Raw genomic sequence first — 24480 nt, 5'->3', positions numbered from 1 at the left:
TAGCATCAGTCCTTCCAATGACCACCCAGGACTGATCTCCTTTAGGATGGACTGGTTGGATCTCCTTGCAGTCCAAGGGACTCTCAAGAGTCTTCTCCAACACCACAGTTCAAAAGCATCAATTCTTCGGCACTCAGCTTTCTTCACAGTTCAACTCTCACATCCATACATGACCACTGGAAAAACCACAGCCTTGACTAGACAGACCTTTATTGGCAAAGTAATGTCTCTGCTTTTTAATATGCTATCTAGGTTGGTCATAACTTTCCTTCCAAGGAGTAAGCACCTTTTAATTTCATGGCTGCAATCACCATCTGCAGTGATTCTGGAGACCCAAAAAATAAAGTCTGACACTATTTCCACTGTTTCCCCATCTATTTCCCATGAAGTGATGGGACCAGATGCCATGATCTTTGTTTTCTGAATGTTGAGCTTTAAGCCAACTTTTTCACTCTCCTCTTTCACTTTCATCAAGAGGCTTTTTAGTTCCTCTTCACTTTCTGCCACAATTCTCTGAGCCAGGTATTATTATTCTCTTTTAAAAGTGAAAAAAATAAAAGTTCAACAGGGCTAAGTAAGTTGCTCAATGTCATAAAACAAGTATGTGATGAGGTGGGATTCAGGTACAGGTCTAACTACCACTAAAATTTTTATTAAAAGCATGACTTTTAACTAATCTGTTTCATTTTCATTCACTCAACAGCTCTCTGTGAAAGGCTCAGGTCAAATTCATTTCCTTTATGAAGTCTTATCATTTCAGGCTGAAATTACCTATCCTTCCAACTGTTTGTATGATTCGTAATGCAGTTTGCTTTACATATGTGTTTTTACTAGAATGTGAACTCTTTAAAAGAAAGTGACGTTGCTCAGTCGTGTCCGACTCTTTGTGACCCCGTGGACTGTAGCCTACCAAGCTCCTCTGTCCATGGGATTTTCCAGGCAATAGTCCTGGAGTGGATTGCCATTTCCTTCTCCAGGGCATCTTCCCAACCCAGGGATTGAACCCAGTCTCCCACATTGTAGACAGACGCTTTTACCATCTGAGCCACCAGGGAAGCCTGAACTCTTTAAGGTCAGTAACAATTCCTTTATTTCTGTGTCATTAGTGTCTGGTATGAAGGCTGGCCGAGTGGTTGCTCAGCAAGTTTTACTCTATGAAAGAATGAATAGAAGAATGAAATGCCAATAACCTATTTTTATTTCCATATGGTGGTAAATAGGACATCCTTTTTTTAAATTTATATTTATTTATTTTAATTAGAGGCTAATTACTTTATAATATTGTATTGGTTTTGCCATACATCAACATGAATCTGCCACGGGTGTACACGTGTTCCCAATTCTGAACCCCTCTCCCACAACCCTCCCCATACCATCCCTCTGGGTCATCCCAGTGCAAGTCTAAAGTCATCCAGCAGTAGCTTGTGGATACAGACTGTTAAGTTTGACAAGGGTGAGAACTATGCCATTGTTTTTTAATACTGTGTTCTCAGTACTGAGCTTAGTGCTTGGTGCTTAGTGTAGTAAAGGGAGATGGGGGACAGAGGAAGGAATCTGTATACCCTAAATTTGTAAGTCTTTCCTCCCAGCTCATTTAAACAAATCTTCACTGTTTTGGGGACGCATAGCTACAGATCTAGAGGAAGAGATGTTCTTGGGGCAAGAATGGGGGCTATGTGATTATGCAAGTGGCAAGGCACACAGGTCACCAGTCCTGAAGCTCACCTGTCATCCCCATCTTCATTTAGCAGTAGTCTGCACTCATCTGATAAACAGTAAGACCTCACATTCCAGTTGCAGGTGGATATGAGTAGGGAAAAGAAGGAAAGGACAGGAGGCAGGAAGGAGAAGAGCTGTGGGATTAAGAAAACAAAAAATGGAGGGAAGAGTGAAAACAAGGAGGAGAGGGTAATAAGGGTAAAATGGGGTTGGAAAGAAGATGGAGGGGTGGGAAAGAAAGGAGGTGAGAAAAAGGAAGAGGAAGGCTGGGGGATGCTGACAATTTACACTGAGTGGCGCCAGACAACTGCAGAGGGCAACGGGGAGCTGGCAGGGATCCCTTACTCCGATCCCAAGGCAGGGTGAGGAACAGTGGGGGTCAGTGTCATTCTTCAGTATTTAGACTCAATTACCTCACTGCCTGGGTATGCCTGAGTAAGGCAAATGGGCCAATGATGTTCATATGGCTCTAACACACTGACGAGGTAGGGCCTAATGATGGCAGCTCTGAAATGAATATTACTTCTTCTCTTAGTAAGTGTCATTAGCAAAATGGAAGACAACACAACTAAACAAACAACTCAGTGTTCTCAGCATCTTGACAATCAGCTTCTCCCAGGAAGGCCTGTGTCTGCTGCTATTTTGGTTGTCCCACAGCACTCAGTTCAGTGGTATACCCAGCAGACATTTAGTAAATAGTTGGGACAGCTGGGAAATCTTAACATGAAGTATTGTTTTGATTGGGGGGGGGGCAGGGGGAGGGGTGCATAAAAATGTTTAACAGGTCCTCTGGTGAGAAACCCGTCTCTGCTTTGTGGAGAAAAGGCTGAAGACACAATAAGACTTCTAGAGTTAAGTCTTATGTTATTTGTTATTAAAAAGGCAAGGTCTTAAGATGTGCTTTTTAACAGTCTTTAGTTTGGCTGTAATTTAAGATGACTTTTACAAATTAGATCCTAATCCTTGCAGACACAGATGGCTGTTACAGAATAGCCTTGCAAAAACACTAGTCATTCGACTTGAAAGAACATTCAGAGAAGGATGAAGGGCCATTAACTCTCATCCCACCCCTAGCTCTAGGAGGTCTAATGAGTCCTGGGTGGGCTTTCTGAGTTTAGGTGTGGGTCTGGAATCTGGGTGGGCCTATGGCATCTGTTCTCATTTGGAACAGTCTCTCTAGTTCACTCTGGAATCAGGGATTTAGGATCAATCAGACTTGAGGTCATTAACACTTGACAACATTAACTTGAATGCTTATGTGTGAGTCATTATGCTGGTAACTTCATGGGAGATAAGATACTGTACATGATATGAACAGTCTCTGTAAATAATTACAGAACAATAGGACAAATCCTCTGAGAGAGGAATGTATAGTCTAAACTGCACTGGATACATAGGTGAGGAACTTAAGAGAAGGGGAAGGCTTCCCAGAGGAGGTGACATTTGAACTAGGCATTAAAAGACAAGTTCAAATGGGTCAGGAAAAGTGGGAAGGGTACATATTCAAGGAAAAGAGAAGAAAGTATATACAAAAGCACAAAGGCATGACAGTCTCTTGTGTCTTTAGTGAAAAGTGATCAATATCTTATCTCCTGGTGACAGAATTAAGTAAGGAGAGGCAGGATTTAAGGTGGGAGAGATAAGATTGTGGGCCAGATTGTGATGAATTTTTAAAAAGCATTCTAATGGGTCTGTACTTATCTTAAGGGAGTAGTAAGCTACCAAAGATTTTTTTAAATAAGAAAAAGAATGATCAGAGTAGGGTTTTAGAATAATCATTCTGTGGCAGATAATTTCAAGTTGACCAAGGACCATAAAATGGACTTGTGATGGATACTGGGAAGCTCTTGTTCCAATAGGAACAAGCATTTTTGGCTAGACATTTTCTCTGAGCAACTGGGCCAAATTTAGTCTAAACTGGCCTTCGGATGAGATGGAAGTAGAAAGGGATCAGGGAGAAGAGATTGTTAACCAGATTGAATAGTGTTCTTCAGCAGAGTAAAACAAATGCGATCTAAGAGTAAATTTTTTTCTAAGACCAAGTGACTGACCCTCCATTTAGGGCAAATATATACTGACACTTAACATGGTCTACACTGAAAAGGTTGAATGCATGGTGACTAAGAGCTCAAGGCAGGCAGGGCACAGGCCTAAGAACCCTCTACATTTCACGTCTCAGTTGCCCTGATTCTTTTTAACAGAAACTTTTCACAGTCCACATTTTTATCTTATGGGAAGAAGTTATTAGTGTTGATCATAAGACCCAGCTCCTTTTAAGAGACTCTTCCTCTCACCCCACTCCCAGTTCAGTTCAGTTCAGTCGCTGAGTCGTGTCTGACTTTCTGCGACCCCATGAACTGCAGCACGCCAGGCCTCCCTGTCCATCACCAACTCCCGGAGTCTACCCAAACCCATGTCCATTGAGTCGGTGATGCCATCCAACCATCTCATCCTCTGTCGTCCCCTTCTCTTCCTGCCCTCAATCTCTCCCAGCATCAGAGTCTTTTCCAATGAGTCAGCTCTTCACATCAGGTGGTCAAAGTACTGGAGTTTCAGCTTCAACATAAGTCCTTCCAATGAACACCCAGGACTGATCTCCTTTAGGATGGACTGGTTGGATCTCCTTGCAGTCCAAGGGACTCTCAAGAGTCTTCTCCAACACCACAGTTCAAAAGCATCAATTCTTCTGCACTCAGCTTTCTTTATAGTCCAACTCTCACATCCATACATGACCACTGGAAAAACCATAGCCTTGACTAGATGGACCTTTGTTGGTAAAGTAATGTCTCTGCTTTTTTATATACTCCCAGTAACCAGGTTCAAAAATTAATCTGAAAGAAAGGTTACTTTTAAAAGCCAGGAAGGTCCATAGATTCCATTTCTTTCAGTACTTTCATTTTATAGATGAGGCTCAGAAGGGTGACTTAAAACCAAGTGTTGGAAGGGGTTAATTTGGCTCCTAAGTTATACAAGTTCTCCAAGGGGAGATGTTCATGGTCCAGCATAGCCTGAAAGAAGCATGAGAGCCAGGCTGATCTTGAACCCCTTGACAGTACCTCTTTTCTAAGTGTTCACCCATTTAAAGTTCAACTTCAGCCCTAGAATTTAAGGTAGTTTCTTACTTGGCCATGTGGTCCATAGAGCATATGCATGCATGTGTTCCACTATGCATATTTTGCATCTTATATAAGAAAAAAGAAGAAGAGGTTGGAGTAGTAGGTGGGGGCAGTGAGAGAAGGGACAATGTCCAGCACCTGAGGTCCACTTTAGTCTCCTTGGGTTAGAGATAGTTGTTGGATCTTCATCCTACTTAAGAGATTTGTGGCTGAGTGGCAGAGCTAAACATATACTACTAGCTTCTGTTTCTATCCTGCAAATCCAACAGCTAATGTGAGGGACTAAGTTGGTGAAGGACAGGGAAGCCAGGTGTGCTGCAGTCCATGGCGTTGTGAAGAGTCAGGCATGACTGAGTGACTGAATGATGATGATGAAGATGAACCTTGACCAAATTCTTGGTTTTGGTGTTGAAGTCTATGCCACTAAACCTTACATTAGCAGATCATAATGTCGTCACAGAATATCAAGATTTAAAATGTATCTTAGAGATAAGCTAGTCTCAGCCTCTTTTCATATAAAGGAGGAACACCAGGAATGACTCCATATATATCCATTACTGGCAAAAAGGGATAATTCAGTAGTGCTTTGTTAACTTCAAAAATAGAAAAATCACTACCTCACAACACAAAATATTCTTTTCTTAGAAAGACCAAATTTGCTTCCCAATAACTTTCAACTTACTGGTCTAGTTTATTGTTGGAGTCACACAAAATCAGATTCCAGTTTTTATTGGTACGCTTTCAAATAGCTGAAGACAACAATCACATCTCCCATGGCCATTCCTTCTCCAGAGAAAAATACTTCCCCAAATTATATGATTTCCTGTTTCCTTCTCTTCCTAACTGCCTTGCTCTACATAAGCTCCTATTTCTTCAAGTGACAACAAGGAGTTTCAGCATGGAGTCTAAGGACTATTCAAAGGTAGTTTACTTTTGTACAGAGTTGACTAGGACTTAAGTTATTCTCTTGATGGGATTATACCTCTAAAAATGCAGCTGGCTTTTTGATGGCGTCATAACACATTATTAACATATATTCACCTTAATTGAACCGTAATAACCTCTATTCAAGCAGGATTTTTCCATCTCAAACTTGAGCAATTTGTTTTCTAAGTCTATGCAGGCATCTCTTTCCATATGTATATATTTCTGTAAAATTTTTCTAGGTTTTACTATTTGAAGGGTTTCCTGAATCTTGTTTTTCATAATCCATAAATATGATAATGTCTTCGTTTAAGTTGCCAATAAATATGGTGAATAATTAGATTAAATATAGAGCCTTTTGTTTCCTTCCAGGGAGAGGACAGTCTCTTAGCAAGCAGTTTCTGGACACATCTATTTAATCAGTAAAGAATCTATCTAACTGTCGATTTATATCTCTCTACTTTTCTCCAGAATATTGTGAGAGACTATCAAAAGCCTTACTGAAATACAGATACACAGTGAATTCAAGTCACCCTCTCTGACTTCCCAGGCTAATAAGAACTATCAAATTATAAAATATTCTTGATTTAGCATGACTCTTTCATGGTGAACCTATAATCATTGACCCTGATCTGAGTGTTAAGCTGTTCAGTACATAATTCTCAGAAGTCCTATGGGATACAGAGATGAGATCTTGGGAAAGCCTGTATGAGTGCTGGAATAGGAGGAAATCGTTAGGAAGGAAGAAAGACCTGGTACTTAATTCCTTACCTAGGCTATTAGGCACATGTCTGCTGGCCTGGGAAGCCATACCCTCTCCAAAGGCTGAGGAGAGAATGGTGTGCAGAACAAAGAAGGACTCACGAGTGCTTGGTTTTGTGGTAAGGTGTGCCATGGCACTTTGCTTGGATTACTTTGTCTAGGCTTAATGATGCGTTATTTCCCATCCGGACGTACTTCCCGAGACAGCTGTGGGAACTTACATCTCTCCTAGGAAAGGTACTCAGTAACTTGAATTCATCCCATGGAAATCCTTTGGAAGCTACGAAATCAAAGACGATCTGGAGCTTATTGCTGGCTAGGAAACGCCGCTCGAGGAACTCGCCGCTTGGGGTCCGGATCCGCAGTTTGCTCACAGGCTCAGCATTTTCTTCCTTTGGCTCAGGAGGCAAGGCCTGCTCTAAGGAGAGCCTGATGGCCTGAAGAGGGCAAAAACAAGGCGTTAAACTGCTGATAGATGGAACTGTCAGGGGTGGGGGAAGGAGACACTAGAAAAACCTGCTGGCTTCTAGAACCCATCAAAAAGTCACTGCCCATTTATTAACTAAGCCTAATACTTGAACAACAGAATCACGTGTTTTTCACCTTTTTAAATATTAGCACAATATGCAAGTAATTAAAATAAATCCCATCATGATGAAACATTAAATTGATAGGTAACAACATAGAAAAGAAATTTTTTACTGAAAGGCTCAGTATTTGTGATTGACGAAATAGGTATCAAACACCCAATTACTTCCTTTCTGTGGTATGAATTAAGGCTATTAGAAGCATTTGCAAAAGCACGTGTGTGTGAAAACACACACACACACACACACACACACACACACATACACAGATGGGGAGGTGGGGGGAGAGACAGAATGAAAGAGAGAGAAAACATACATTTCTCAAGTAGAAATGGCTGAAGGCTTTGTAGAATTCTGGATAAGATATTAAAAATGAAATGGAGGAATGATTCTGCTTGGAGTGATGAAAATTTTTGGAAATAGTGGTGGTGGTTGCAAAATTGTGAATGTAATTCATGCCATTTAATTGTACTTAAAAATGGTTACAAAGGCAGATTTCTGTTATATATATTTTGTTTCAATACAAGAAAATGGAATGGAAAGAAAAGAAATTAAAATACCAGGTTTACTAGAGCAGACTATGGTCCCAGTTCCAGCCTTGCCACTAAACTGCTGTCACAGTTGGCCAAGTCCAGATCTCTGGATCTAGAGATGGCAGATTCAAACACCTTAGGGTAAACTGTTGGGAGATCTCATGGCTAGCATTGGGCTCTAGTTCTTAACCTAGTGTTATGTTGTTTCACATTCAAGATACTGCAGCAGAAGGACGTTAAAGGTCTCTGATGTCCCTGCCTATGGCAGAAACTCACTAAAACCATTTTGTTCCTAGCACTGGGGGAGGTTCCTTAGACAAATAAGCCTGGAATTGGCATGCTTAGCTTCACAGAAAGTAACCAGTTGTGTTCCTGGTTACTCTCCCACTTTCATGTTCCCAATTTTCATCAACAGGAAAAAGAAAAATTTCTCTCAATTAATTTACAACTATTAAAATGGAGTAATATGAGTAATATGAGAGAGTTTCAAAGAATAGCAAGGAGAGATAAGAAAGCCTTCCTCAGCGATCAATGCAAATAGAAGAAAACAACAGAAGGGGAAGGACTAGAGATCTCTTCAAGGAAATTAGAGATACCAAGGGAACATTTCATGCAAAGATGGGCTCGAAAAAGGACAGAAATGGTATGGACCTAACAGAAGCAGAAGATATTAAGAAGAGGTGGCAAGAATACACAGAAGAACTGTCTTCACAACCCAGATAATCATGATGGTGTGATCACTCACCTAGAGCCAGACATCCTGGAATGTGAAGTCAAGTGGGCCTTAGAAAGCATCACTACGAACAAAGTTAGTGGAGGTGATGGAATTCCAGTTGAGCTCTTTCAAATCCTGAAAGATGATGCTATGAAAGTGCTGCACTCAATATGCCAGCAAATTTGGAAAACTCAGCAGTGGCCACAGGACTGGAAAAGGTCAGTTTTCATTCCAATCCCAAAGAAAGGCAATGCCAAAGAATGCTCAAACTACTGCACAATTGCACTCATCTCACATGCTAGTAAAGTAATGCTCAAAATTCTTCAAGCCAGGCTTCAGCAATACGTGAACTGTGAACTTCCAGATGTTCAAGCTGGTTTTAGAAAAGGCAGAGGAACCAGAGATCAAATTGCCAACATCCGCTGGATCATCGAAAAAGCAAGAGAGTTCCAGAAAAACATCTATTTCTCCTTTATTGACTGTGCCAAAGCCTTTGACTGTGTGGATCCCAATAAACTGTGGAAAATTCTTCATGAGATGGGAATACCAGACCACCTGACCTGCCTCTCGAGAAACCTATATGCAGGTCAGGAAGCAACAGTTAGAACTGGATAGGGAACAAAAGACTGGTTCCAAATAGGAAAAGGAGTACGTTAAGGCTGTATATTGTCACCCTGCTTATTTAACTTGTATGCAGAGTACATCATGAGAAACGCTGGGCTGGAAGAAGCACAAGCTGGAATCAAGACTGCTGGGAGAAATATCAATAACCTTAGATATGCAGATGACACTACCCTTATGGCAGAAAGTGAAGAGGAACTAAAAACCCTGTTGATGAAAGTGAAAGTGGAGAGTGAAAAAGTTGGCTTAAAGCTCAACATTCAGAAAATGAAGATATGGCATCCGGTCCCATCACTTCATGGGAAATAGATGGGGAAATAATGGAAACAGTGTCAGACTTTATTTTTCTGGGCTCCAGAATCACTGCAGATGGTGACTGCAGCCATGAAATTAAAAGATGCTTACTCCTTGGAAGAAAAGCTATGACCAACCTAGATAGCATATTGAAAAGCAGAGACATTACTTTGCCAACAAAGGTCCGTCTAGTCAAGGCTATGGTTTTTCCTGTGGTCATGTATGGATGTGAGAGTTGGACTGTGAAGAAAGCTGAGCGCCGAAGAATTGATGCTTTTGAACTGTGGTGTTAGAGAAGACTCTTGAGAGTCCCTTGGACTGCAAGGAGATCCATCCAGTCCATTCTGAAGGAGATCAGCCCTGGGATTTCTTTGGAAGGAATGATGCTAAAGCTGAAACTCCAGTACTTTGGTCACCTCATGTGAAGAGCTGACTCATTGGAAAAGACTCTGATGCTGGGAGGGATTGGGGGCAGGAGGAGAAGGGGATGACAGAGGATGAGATGGCTGGATGGCATCACTGACTCGATGGACGTGAGTCTGAGTGAACTCCTGGAGTTGGTGATGGACAGGGAGGCCTGGTGTGCTGCGATTCATGGGGTTGCAAAGAGTCGGACACAACTGAGCAACTGAACTGAACTGAATATGAGAGAGAGAAATTGGGATATACATTTTCTGAAATCTCAACACAATTTTCCAAGTTGGTGTCACTCTTCCCTTTGGCGAAAGAACAACCACAAAAAACCACTCTATTAAACAACTCTCAGGTAAAAGGGGAAATATAAATGAAAAGTACAGAGTATCTAGAAAACAATGACTATTGAAATTTCGTATTCGTATTAGAATGTAAGGGATTCAGTTAAAGCTGTACTCAGAGGAAATTTGTAACCCTAAAATTCTTATGTAATTCAAAAAGAAAGAATAAAAATAATTAAGAATGAGGCTTAAAAAACTAGGAGAAAAAAAAATCTCAATAAAACAAATGGAAAGTAAGCTGAGAAGAAAATAAAACTAAAAGCATAAAGGAATTACATTAGAAAAAAGAAAAACATAACTAGTAACCAATAAAGAGGCTGCTTCTTTGGAGAAAAATCAATAAACCTACGAAGTAATAAAAAGAAACACAAAAATGGTGACCTACAGAAGTGGGATAAACAGGGTGGAAGAAGTGACAGCATTTTCTGAATACACTGTTGAATATTTTTTACTTCTGACTTATATAAATGTATTACCTGTTAAAATATATTTAAAACAACTAATAGCAGAACAAAATCTGCTCAGACTCTAGTATGAATAAGAAATTACCTTCTATGTTATTTATATAATCTGGTTGGTTCTTACATTGAAGTATTTTCAAAAAAGCATTAAAATTTTCTGTACTGTATAGAAAATCTAGTCTTTTCTATAATACTGAGGTCATTTTCCTTCTGGAGGCACTGAATTAATATCACCTACTTCATCCTGTATGCTCAGTCATGTCCAACTCTTTGCAATCCCACGGACTGTAGCCTGCCAGGCTCCTCTGTCCATGGAATTTTCCAGGCAAGAATACTGGAGTGGGTTGCCATTTCCTTCAAAGGGGATTATAAACATGGGATGATATACACAACATATGTAAAGTTCCCAGTGTGGTGTCTGAGACATAACAGGCTTTGGTTAATAGTTGCTTAGGGTTACACTGTCTAAATAGTCCTATACTCTCATTTTTTATATGATGAAATTGATACTCAGAAATGGAGACAAAAATATTGTTTAAAAACCAGAAGAATAGAAAGTTAAATCAGTTACTTTTATCTTTTTTTTTTGGATACCACAAGAAGAAGTTTATCTAATATTAGTGTTCTGAGTCAGCAATAAGTTTCAGCAAAATATTTTCAAATATTAAACTATTTTAGTAACACTGTCATATGTTAAAAACCCAATGAAGAGATGAACCCATGTACATCAAAATTAAGGTTCAATAATGTCTATTATGGCTTTCAGTATACTATATTATTGATACCTGTTTAATGTCTGGCTTTCCCACTAGCCTGCAGGCTCTGTAAGGATGTGAGAATATGTACTACTTTTTATTGTAACTATAGGGCATAGTACAAAATAGATGCTCACTATATATTTGATAACAGAAGGAATAAACTAACATGTTAACTGAAATACTGCATGTAAAAGTGCTTAGTATGGTGATAAGCATGTAGTAGGTGCTCAGCAAATGCTAAAAGAATCTGAATATCATGGCTTCTATTTCTAGGAACCAAGAACTGAACACCCTGAGTTTCCTTTCTTTGAGGTTGACTTCCTCCAGCATCAACTGTTCAGATTAAGTTTCTACATGTGTCCTACAAGGGCCAGCTAACCAAGAGTTATGTAAAGGGTAAACTATCTCTATGGATTAGTTATTTTCTAAATATTAGTTATTTTCTAAACTATTTTTCCTGATTATAAATGTAATATACATTTACCGTAAAAACTAGAGTAAGTGATAAGAAAGCATTACTAATTAATTCTAGGTTCACCACCAAGAGAGCCACCAGTGGCATTAAGTATATTCATAGTGTTGTGCTGCCATCACCACTATCTCTTTCTAAAACTTTTCATCACCTCAGAATCTCTTCATTAATTTTCATTTAAATATACATTTTAAACTTTAAAAATCAAAATTTTAAACAGTGCTATACACAGCTGATACACAGTATCTTTTGTTAAAAGTTGTATTTTGTCATTGTTTTAAAGTTTTTTTTTAATTTTATTTTTAAACTTTACAATATTGTATTAGTTTTGCCAAATATCAAAATGAATCTGCCACAGGTATACACGTGCACATATATTAAATATACAACTTGATAGATTTTCAGTAAGTGAACATTTCTGTATAACTAGCACCCTGAAGAGAACCTAAAGTTCTCAGAATCCTTTTGTCCCCTTCTTGAGAATTACCTTCCTTAAAGTTAATCACTATCCTGACTTTTAACACTGCAGTTTAAAAAACTTTAGTCTACTAAATGTAATGTATGGTTAGAAAACAGGCTTTTGGTATGACAACCAGAGGTTCAAATCCTGGCCAATAGGCATATGACAGTCTTTATGAACTTCAGTTACCCTATTTAACAGGACCAATAATATCTTCCACATAAGGGTGCTTGTATAAAATGCAGTCACATTTATAACACACTTAGCAAGTGCTGACACATGGTCAGTACTCAAATTAGTCAGATGTGCCCAGCACTGAAGTTCATGCCGTAACACTGCACACAGATGACAGAGCGCAACAACAACTGTTGGTGTTGTTATTATCCCTTTGCATCTACTTTAAATCAGAACTTATGTGATATTTCCTGGTTTCTCTTCCTGTTTCTCTTTTAATCCACCTGCCTGCCTGCTTTCTATTTTGACATTTCCCTGCACAGTATAACAACAGATGCTACATTATTATCTGAACTCAACCAATTATACTATAGACAAATAAACAACAGTAGCTCATTACCCCATTCATTGTGCACACAATGTCTGCTCCTCAATGCACCCAGTCGCCAGGGCTTTTACCCAGAATGAAAACAGACCTTAGATATCTATCCCTCACCAGTGAGATCCAGTGTGGAAAACAATGGAGAGATACTAGGTAAGTCAGCAACCTTGGGATCTGAATACCCAAGTTTTACCGGCAAAAAAAGAACAAAAATACATCAGTAGCTCAGTTTCAAACTGGCTAAAAGCATAGGCCTTGTGTAAGTAAATACTGTGGTAAAACAAATGACATAAAGGATAGCTACACTTGAATAGCAGTCATAGTAAACACTATTGTTAAACTTCGGTTTGCTCAACAAATACAGTTTTTATTTGCATTATTTTAGGTTTGTAACAAAATGAGGAAACCTAGTGTAAGTTGGAAATATGAACTGATCTTGGGCTTTTTGTTTCACTAAAGTCAAATGAATATTCAAAGCATTCACATCTGAGGGATAAGAAATGAGGACTTTTTGAAGTGAAATTAAGCAGTAAAGACAGATATCCAAAAAAGATTGTCTCTATACAATTATGTTTTTTAAACAGAAAGTGTAGGATACACCTACACCAACCTTTTATAGGAATAATCCAAGACTGGTCTAACTTACACCCACACATACATACATAAATACATGCACACTCTCTTCTAGTCAGTTATGAGTACACACTAAATAACAGTTTATAGCTGGCTGAAGCAGAGTGTGAAATTAATTAATTCCATGAACTCTTAAAATGAGCACCTATGTGTCACCTCCCATCTAGATGATGGGAAAATAAGAGGGAACAAAACAGATAAAATATTCTGCTTCCATGAGGCCAACATTTTAATAGGGTGGGAGAAAAACAACAAATATACACACAAGAAAATATACAGTTTGTCACATAATGATGAGTACTATGGAGAAAAGAGCAGGAAGTATTGGTAAAGGGGGAACTGCTGCTGCTGCTAAGTCACTTCAGTGGTGTCCGACTCTGTGCGACCCCAGAGACGGCAGCCCAACAGGCTCCCCCGTCCCTGGGATTCTCCAGGCAAGAACAATGGAGTGGATTGCCATTTCCTTCTCCAATGCATGAAAGTGAAAAGTGAAAGGGAAGTCGCTTAGTCGTGTCCGACTCTTAGCGACCCCATGGACTGCAGCCTACCAGGCTCCTCCATCCACAGGATTTTCCAGGTGAGAGTACGGGAGTGGGCTGTCATTAAGGGGAACATTAAATACCATAAACTTCGGTACAAATATAAATACAAATACCATAGGCCTCAGTGAGTAGAGGCCTAAAGGAAAAAAGGAGTCACATTTATATCTAAGAGAACTATTACAGGCAGAAGTCACAGTAAATGCTAAGCCAGAATGATCAGGTGGAAAGCGGTAGGAGTTGGAGTCAGAGAGGAAGTAAAGGAGAAGAGTGATTAGATCGTTTGTCTTGAGTAGCTCACTTAAATGATTTTTTTCCCATTTAAAAATTTAGGTATAATTTATATATAGTAGCTCAGTTGGTAAAGAATCCACCTGCAATGCAGGAAAACCTGGTTTGATTTCTGGGTCAGGAAGATCTGCTGGAGAAGGGATAGGCTACCCACTCCAGTATTCTTGGGCTTCCCTTGTGGCTCAACTGGTAAAGAATCCTCCTACAATGCAGGAGACCTGGGTTCAATTCCTGGGTTGGGAAGATCCCCTAGAGAAGGGAAAGGCTACCCACTCCAGTATTCTGGCCTGGAGAATTCCATGGACTGTATAGGCCATGGGGTTGCAAAGAGTCAGACACAACTGAGCGACTTTCATTTTCCCTTTCCTTGGAAGAAAAGCTATGACAAACCTAGACAGCATATTAAAAAGCAGAGACATTACTTTGCTGACAACAGTCCATCTAGTCAAAGCTATGGTTTTTCCAGTAGTCATGCAATGACGTGAGAGTTGGACCAAAAAGAACGCTGAGTGGCAAAGAACTGATGCTTTTGAACTGTGGTGTTGGAGAAGAGTCTTGAGAGTCCCTTGGACTGCAAGGAGCTCAAACCAGTCAAACCACTTTCGCATATACACATATATAGTAAAACTCATCCTTTTAAATGCATAATTCGATGAGTTTTGATAAATGCATACATTTGTCTAACCATCATCACCCATCAAGATAAAGAACAATTCTATCATCTACCTCCCAATTCCTTTATCCCCAGGCAACCTGTTTTCTATCCCTGGTTTTGCCTTTTCCAGAATGTTATATAAATTTAGTTATAAATGTCATATAAATGGCTTCCTTCATTTAATGTAATGCATTTGAGATTCATCCATGTTGTTGAATATATCAGTAGTTCACTTCTACCTATTACTGATTGGTATTTCATTATGTAGCTATATTACAGTTTGATTACTCTTTCTCCAGTTGAGGGACACTTGAGCAATTTCCAGTTTGGGGTGATTACAAACAAAGCCAATATAAACATCTGAGTACAGACTTCTGCATAAAAATACATTTCTCTGTTACTTTCATTTCATTGATATAAATACCTAGGTGTGACTGCTGGGTTATATGGTATGTATATTCTAACTTTATAAGAAAGTGCCAAATTATTTTCCAAAGTGGATGTGCTATCATTAATGATTCCCATCATTAATATATGAGCATTCCAGTTGCTCTTCATTTTTGCTACTACTTGGTATTGTCCTTTTTTTTTCTAAATGCTATTTTATTGATAATTAGCATGTATCTATTGTGGTATTAATTTGCATTTCTCTAATGACTAATAATGTTGAGTATTGTCTCACATCCTTGTTTGCCCTGATGTATATCTTCCTTGGTGAAGTGTCTGTTCAAATATTTGGCCCATTTTTAAACTAAGGGTTTTTAAAAAAAATTATTGAGTTTTGAGAGTTCATTATATATTCTGGATATTAGAAAGATGACTTTTCTTTCAGTCTGTGGCTTGTCTTTTCAGTTTCTTAACGATGTCTTCTGAACACAAGTTCTTAATTTTGATGAAGTCTAAATATTTGTTATTTTTTGACTTGTGCTTTTGGTGTCAGAACTAAGAAATCTTTGCTTCACTCAAAACCATGAAGGTTTTCTCCTATGTTTTCTTTTAGGGCTTTAATAGTTTTAGGTTTTACATTTAGGTTTATGACCCATTTTCAGTTAATTATTGAACATGATGTAAGACATGGATTGGAAGTGTTTTTACTGTTTTATCTTCAATTTTGTTTTGCATATGGATATCCACTAGTTTGCAGCATCATTTGTTGAAAAGACCATCCTTTCTCCATTTTATTGTCTTGGCACTTTTTAAAAAACCAACTGACGATCTACACATGTGGATCTATTTCTGGATTCTTTGTTCTGTATTATGTACATATGGGACAATCATTTTGGCAATCCCCACACTGTCTTGATTATACTGTCTTGAACTCTAGTAGTTTAAATCCACTGACCCTTTTCTTTCACAACTGATTTTTGGCTATTCTAGTTCTATTGGCTTTTCATAAAAATTTTAGAATCCATTTGTGAATGTCTAGAAAAAGAAAAAAAATCCTGCAAAGGTTTTGATTGAAATCACTGTAAAGATTTTAGCTTTTATTTTGAGATATGAAGACAGGTGACGTGAAATGACATAATATGCCAATTGTTTTAAGAAGAATGTATCAGAAGACATATAGGAAAGGCATAATAGAGGCATGGAGTCAAGCTGCGAGGATACTAAAGTAATCCAGGTAACAGAAATGGTTGCTTTAGGTGAGGGTGGTAGCAATGGGGTTAGTGAGAAGCATGTGAGTTCCACATATATTTTGAAGGTAGAGTCAACAGGATTTGCTCATTAAATAGGGACATGAAAGAGAGAAGTTAAGATTAGTTCCAAGCTTTTTGGCTCAAACAACTGGAAAGATTTTCCACTTATGATAGGGAAGACTGTGGAAGGTAAGATTGGGTGGGGAGAGTAAGATCAGTTGTTCAGTTTAAGATATGTTAAGTTTGTGATGCCTATTAGACATCTAAATGGAGATGATGGGCTGGCAATTATACATTCATGTCTGGAGTTCAAGGAATGGGAGGAGATGGAGATATAAATTTGGGGGCCAAATGTATAGACAGTACTTAAAATCATGATAATAAATGAGATCATCAAATAAGTGTAATGGATCTTATATAGGTATTGCTGGTCTGACCCAATCCTAGAGCCATTCTCTGCTCCTGGCAACCAATCATCAATCTAGAGGATATAAAAGCTTACTAAAAATACAGCCTCACTGCTGGATAAAATAAATCAAGGCAAATGAGATCATATTTCATAAACTAATATTCAGATATATGATTTTTGGGCTGCTTCTGGATATGAAGAACAGGCTGCAGGGAGTAGTTCGGATACCATGAAAATGAAATTTCTACTTTAATGGTTAACAAGGCTAGCAGCAGAATACTTTAAGTGGAACCACCTAAGCAATGCTGCTGCTGCTGCTAAGTCGCTTCAGTCGTGTCCGACTCTGTGCGACCCCAGAGACGGCAGCCCAACAGGCTCCCCTGTCCCTGGGATTCTCCAGGCAAGAACACTGGAGTGGGTTGCCATTTCCTTCTCCAATGCATGAAAGTGAAAAGGGAAAGTGAAGTTGCTCAGTCATGTCCGACTCCTAGCGACCCCATGGACTGCAGCCTACCAGGCTCCTCCGTCCATGGGATTTTCCAGGCAAGAGTACTGGAGTGGGGTGCCATTGCCTTCTCCGACCTAAGCAATAAGTCTCTGTAATTATAGTAAGGTGTATTTATATATTGTCACCTTCCTTACTAAGTTGTTGCAGAGATTCAATAAGTTAATATCTGTAAAGTGCTCAGCACAGAGTTTAGGACACATTAACTGCTCAAGAATTGATGCTTTTGAACTGTGGTGTTGGAGAAGACTCTTGAGAGTCCCTTGGACTGCAAGGAGATCCAACCAGTCCATCCTAAAGGAGATCAGTCCTGGGTGTTCACTGGAAGGACTGATGTTGAAGCTGAAGCTCCAATACTTTGGCCACCTGATGCGAAGAGCTGACTCATTGGAAAAGACCCTGGTGCTGGAAAAGATTGAGGGCAGGAGAAGAAGGGGATGACAGAGGATGAGATGGTTGGATGGCATCATTGACTCGATGGACATGGGTCTGGGTGGACTCCAGGAGTTGGTGATGGACAGGGAGGCCTGGCACGCTGTGGTTCATGGGGTTGCAAAGAGTCGGACACGACTGAGCGACTGAACTGAACTGAACTGAACTGCTCAACAGATAGTGACATGCTGATGGCAAAATTGATTATCATTATGGTCCAGTGTAATGGTATTATCTATGTGAAAAGAAGCAACTTACCTAAGATGAAAACACAAACTATAAAAAACAGTTTTAGTTTAATAACTTGTTCATGGTGCCACCTTCATTCTTCCTGTGTAGAATAATAGACAAAAAGAATACTGGATCGGAGTTCTGGTTCTGCTTTTACTAGACAAATGCTAGGTAAGAATTTTAAAATAGGCTTTTTAATCCTGCTATGATCTTATTTTATTCATCTGTAAGGTGGTAATGATTGTATCTCCCATAATCCATTTTGTAGGATGGTTGTGAAGATTAAATCAGAGAATTGAAGAGAAGTGCCAATGTTTTTAATTCCATGTTCTTCTGTTCTCTTTTAGTGGTCTTTAATATTGCTTAGGATTTTCTACTTGAAGAGGCATAAAGATTGAAAGGAACCAACTCTGGGTAGATAGGCAAAAACACAGTGTTAAAATTTTCTGTTTGAGGAAACCAGCAGCAAAAGGGAATAGCTTTGGGTCCATTCTTTCCTACCCATGATTCCCCAAAACCTGGCCTTTCAGCACTTAGCTCTAGTGATTGAGACTGTGTTCCAAATTTGCCCATTTACAGTTCTGAGGAAGTCCTATGCCTTTCTCCCTTTTTTCCAGCCCATACCTTTTGCCATTCGTCCAATCACCTATCTATTCAATCCATTCAAAATACTCTTCTACTTCATCTTTAACCACCAATGTATTATCAGTCCTCCAAAGCTTCCTTCCTCTGTTAAGTCTTCTCGTTGCCTTCCTAGTCAGAGGTCATCTTCCTCCAAACCTGCTATTCTAATGGTTTTTACAATGTGTATTATGTTTTCCTATAGTTATTTGGTATTCATCTACCCCCCTGTACTAAACAGTGAGTTCCTTGAGGGTACAGGCTGTCTCACACTTGCTATATAGTACCCACAGTACCAGACTCATTGATCTGTACACACAAAAACATTAACAAATATTTGCTGAATACTGACTGATTAAACATCTTGGGAGTCAACAATCTTAGTTGAAACCTTCTCTACTTACTCCAAACTCAGTGGCAAAAAACAATATTCAGGAAAGATTTCTTAAAGGATATGTAGTTCATACATTTCTTGAAAAATAAATTTTTAAAAAAATTTTTGGCTGCGCTAGGCCTTTGTTGCTACACAGGCTTTCTCTAGCTGTGGCACGTGGGGGCTAGTTTCTAGTTGCAGTGCACAGGCTTCTTATTGTAGTGGCTTCTCTTGTTGCAGAGCATGGGCTCTAAGTCACGCAGGCTTCAGTAGTTGTGGCACGAGGCCTAGTAGTTGTGGCTCCTGGGCTCAAGAGCACAGGCTCAACAGTTGGGGCACATGGGCTTAGCTGCTCTGCGGCATGTGGAATCTTCCCAGATCAAGGATTGAACCCATGTCTCCTGAATAGGCAGGCAGTTTCTTTACCACTGAGCCACCAGGGAAGCCCCATACATTTCTTTAATTATGATAAAATCCATTCTTTAAACTGAACTATCAGAAAAATGTATTGTTTGAGCCTTTGCAGAGATGCTTTCATTAAATTGTGCTCTGGTCTTATGACTTTAAAGTTGAAAGTTGTAAGAAGCTGTTATACATGACTCGCTATTGCTATTACAGCTACTGGATATAGCTGAGAACAGTATTCACCATACTGCATACTTTCCTCTCGAACAGGAACCATATGGAACATTGCTCTATGGTCTTTGTGCTTGAAAAATCTAGGCACCTTCTGAGGGACTGTAACATCAGCTTTTATCTGATATTATAGACAGAGTAACACCTGTAAACAATCATATTTTCCTTTAGCCCAAGAGAAGCAAATAACAAATTCTGTGGCAAATGTACAGAACTCAGTCATATGCATTTGGTGTCTCTGCTGGATTATCTGTTGTCAACATATTAATCTTATCTTTGGCTTTATCTTCCTTAATTTACCTTGTCTTGATTTCTTTATCTTTTCTTTTGCCTTTAATCTATTTGAATTGAATTGCATGTATTTATGTCAGTTATTTGAAATTCATTTTGGAAAGAATAAGCAGATATATAAATTAGCAAGACAGCACAAATTTTTCTTGTCATTTCTTTTTTTTTCCCCTTCAGAATAGTCTTACAGACTTTCACCTTATCATGGCCAAGGACCAGATCAAATGCATTCCTAGATTTTACTGATTTTACTTCAGGACTTACCACAGCAAAATAAAGCCAATCCTGAAGGAATTTTCCTGTAACCAAGGTGATCTAACTATTCAGTACTTAATTTTTCTAAAGAATTTTGTAATACTTAGAGATAATGAAAATAATAAAACCATTCTTGTTTCTCTGCAATTACATAGGTTAGGTTTTCTGGTTAGAAAGGGATGCAGTGTTACTGTGATAAGTCAGGTGACTTGGTTTCTAGTCCAGATTATGTGTCCAACCAGTTTGGTGACCATAAGCAAACTGGATAATCTCCCTGGGTCTCAGTTTTTTCAGAGGTTTCAAAATACCAGCTTTTCCCAAAGAGACATTTATTATACACTAGTGTGCTGAAATATGTTAACTGGTGCTCCATGAAAAAATAGGAACCAAGTCTGGATAGCACTGAATTAAATTGAGATAGGTGCTCGTGCTCAGTTGTGTCTATGACTCTTTGCAACTCCATGGACTGTAGCCCACCAGGCTCTTCTGTCCACAGGATTTTCCTAGCAAGAATACTGGAGTGGGTTGCTATTTCCTGATCCAGGGATCGAATCCGTGTTTCCTGAGTCTCCTGCGCTGGAGGCAGATACTTTATCCCTGAGCCACCAGGGAAGTCCAAACTAAGATAAGCAGAAGATAAAGAGTTTCTCAGTGGTGGGATTTATAAAAGCCATTAATGCAGCTCTCTGAGGGAAAGGATAGTTCAGCATTACCTGAAGTTGTTTTTGGGAGTACACCAAAGGACAAGTTCAAGTAATGACTAACTGCAAAGTATGACTTATCCTTTCTCCCCCTGCATCCTGTCCTTACACATGTTTACAGCTGGTACACACTTCCACTGAAGTATGCTAAAGGATATTTATGGGGTTTTCTATGAGAGGACAAGCTTTACTAACATTTGGAAAGAGAAAATTTTAGCCAAGGGTAAATAAAGTAAATCATCAGAACAAAGTACATATGCTACCAAGCTCAAGATCCCCTGGAGATGGGAAAAGCTACCCATTCTAGTATTCTGGCCTAGCGAATTCCATAGCCCATGGGGTCGCAAAGAGTCGGACATGACTGACTCACTTTCACTTTCTAGGTCTAAAACAGGCAGTTAATTGTGTACACTTGGCATCTAGCAAATATATGTTGAAAATATACTATTCGAGAGAGAGCAAGCACATTTGTGAAAGAGCATAAAAGTAAAAGTTCTAATATTTTAAAACTATATTTCTTGGGACTTCCCTTGTAGTCCAGTGGCTAAGACTCCACATTTTCAACGCAGGGGTGTGCTTAGTCACTCAGTTGTGTCTGACACGACTCCACGGACTGTTGCCTGCCAGGATCCTCTGTCCATGGAATTTTCCAGGCAAGAATACTGGAGTAGGCTGCCATTTCCTACTCCAGGGCATTTTCTGGACCCAGGGTTTGAACCCAGGTCTCCCACCTGGCAGGCAGATTCTTTACCAGTATGCCACCTGTGAAGCCCTCAATGCAGGGGGCCTGGGTTCAATCCCTAGTAAGGAAACTAGATCCTGCATGCCACAACTAAAGATGTTGGAATTAAGACCCTTTGCAGCCAAATAAATAAATACTTTTTAAAAACACTGTATTTCTTGAAATAGCCTAAAAGTATAGTGACAAATCTCTTATCCAAACTTTTATGAAACTCTACACACATGATTCCTATGGTCATACACAATGAAAAATGGCCTTGTACTGGAATGGAGTAAGCAAAAAAGCATGAGCTTGGTACACAGTCATAAAGACCTAAGTGAGAATCTCAGCTGTTCCCATTTCTATGTGTGACTTCTCAATGAGCTTCAGTTTTCTCACATGTGAAGAGAAATCTCTAACCCTGTAGCTTGTTTTAATGGTCAATAAGTAAACACAGGTAAAGCAGCTGGCAGAGTACTTGACACAGAAGATGTTCAACAAAGTTATTTCTACCTTCCATTACTGAGAGTCTTCAGCATGTACAAAGACTAGAGTTTGTCAGGTATAGTATCTTGCACATATGTGATAGGCACTCAAGAAGTGTTTGAACATGAATAAACTCTGATTTCCAAACAGTGAAATCTTACGCATTTCTCAAGACGTACCTCAAATATCACCTCTTCTATAGTGTTGTCTGATTTCAAAAGCTGTGAAAGAGTTTTACTTTGCCCCTAAACTCATAAGTATTTTGCTTTTATTTCTCTCATGTTATTTAGCACCCTTTTCCTTGATCTGCTGTTAATTGTAGACATGTTGCAACTTCCCTACAACATGTAATCTCTTCTTGCAGGCAGAAAATGTCTTTCTAGCCTTTGTTTCTCTTTCAGTGCTAAGCATAATTCTTATTCAAAAATCATTTGTTGATGCTGGAGAGGGTGTAGAGACAAGGGAACCCTCCCACACTGTTGGTGGAAATGTAAATTGGTGTATTCACTATGGAGAACAGTATGGAGGTTTCTTTAAAAACTAAAAGTACAGCTGCCATACGATCCAGCAATCCTACCCCTGGGCATATATCTAGAAAAGATTAAAAACTCTAGTTTGAAAAGATACATACACCTCAGTGTGTTTACACTGAGGTGTAAACAGCAGCACTGTTTACAATAGCCAAGACATGGAAGCAACCTAAGTGTCCATCAACAGATCAATGGATAAAGAAGATGTGCTACCTATACGCAATGGAATATTACTCAGCCATAAAAAAAGAATGAAATATTGCCATATGTGGCAACATGGATGGACCAAGAGATTATCATACTCTTGTGAAGTAAGTCAGACTAAGAAAGACCAATATTATGGTTACCAAAAAGGAAAGAAGGGGAATGGGATAAAATAGGAGTGTGGGATTAACACACTACTATATAAAAAATAAAAAAAAAATAATTTATTGTATATCATAGGGAACTATATTCAAAACCTTGTAATTATCTATAATGGAACAGAATTTAAAAAAAAATATGTGTGTGTGTGTGTATGTGTGTGTGTGTATCTGAATCATTTCTCTGTACACCTGAAACTAACACTATGTTGTAAAATCAACTATATATCAATTTTTAAAAATCTGCTGAATAAGTTATGAGGCAGCATCCTCTGACAAAGAATGAAGACTAATGGAGTTTTTCTCAGTGCAAGTTAGGGCCCTCCAGGCTTTTCCATCACTTGCTTCCTCTTTTTATAAATGAATTTGGCCATTAATTTCATGTCTAGCAAAAAGTTCTAAAAGTCCTTTTCTGCGAGCCATCCAAGGAAGTCATTTGATACCACTTCCTTTTTTTCCCCATTGCACTTCAGGTAAATCATTAGAATACCTTTTACAAATATTATGTAATTTTATTTTGGAGAAGGAAATGGCAACCCACTCCAGTGTTCTTGCCTGGAGAATCCCAGGGATGGGGGAGCCTGGTGGGCTGCCGTCTATGGGGTTGCGCAGAGTCGGACACAACTGAAGTGACTTAGCAGCGGCAGCAGCAGTGGTGGTTTCTTCATCTGTCGAAGGGGACAATAACCATACCTGCCTTATAAGGCTGTGGTGAGGACTTAAGTTTCATACATGTAAAGGGCTTAGAGTTATGCCTAACACATAGTAAGCGTTATATACTTGATGGTGATATTTTATGTAGTTCAGGATTTTGAGGAGAATAGTCCAAGTTCTCCCACTCTCCTCCCTGCCTTCAGCCATGGTGAGGAGTATCTTTAACCAGCTTAGTGGACTGTCCTCAGAAGATCCTTTTCAGCCTTCTAGTAAAGGGCATTCCATGAATCTGATACCTTTGACTTACAGCTTATACTACCTTACCAGAGTGCTATTTTCTTAATTCTTGTGCAAGCTAAAGCTCTATTTTTTTCTAGTTTTATTGAGATATGATTGCCATACTGCATTGTTTAAGTTCAAGGTGTTTTAAAAATAAAATAAAATTAAAAAAAAAAAGTTCAAGGTGTACAGCACAATGACTTGACTTAACATACATTATGAAATGATTACTACAAGAATTTTAGTGACTATCCATTATTTTATATAGACACAAAATTAAAGAAATTAGAAAAGTAATATTTTCTCCTCATGATGAGAACTTATAATTTACTCTCTTTACAAGTTTCATGCATAACATACAGAAGTGTTAATTGTATTTATCATGTTGTACATTATATCCTTTGTAATTATTGATCTTGTAAAAAAAAAAATTTTATTTTTATAAGACTATGAATTCCTGGAGGGGAGGACCCATATCCCTGTTCCTAAAGATTTCAGACACGTGCTAA

The 24480-nt window shown here is 38.9% G+C and overlaps 1 protein-coding gene across 4 annotated transcripts in view; it reads right to left on the bottom strand.

The window, feature by feature from the left end:
* The window catches only part of FAF1 (Fas associated factor 1), a 513649-nt gene that overhangs the window by 36306 nt on the left and 452863 nt on the right, over nt 1–24480 (bottom strand). For all 4 annotated transcript variants that reach the window (XM_044945026.2, XM_044945027.2, XM_025289476.2 and 1 more), the window contains one exon: nt 6743–6958. In XM_044945026.2, the coding sequence (XP_044800961.1) occupies nt 6743–6958 (216 nt within the window). The remainder of the gene's footprint in view (nt 1–6742; nt 6959–24480) is intronic.

This window comes from Bubalus bubalis, chromosome 6 (genome assembly GCF_019923935.1).
Source record: "Bubalus bubalis isolate 160015118507 breed Murrah chromosome 6, NDDB_SH_1, whole genome shotgun sequence".
In the NCBI taxonomy this organism is placed as follows: domain Eukaryota; kingdom Metazoa; phylum Chordata; class Mammalia; order Artiodactyla; family Bovidae; genus Bubalus; species Bubalus bubalis.
Note: the sequence above shows the minus strand (reverse complement) of the source record. Positions and strands in the feature narration are given on the sequence as shown.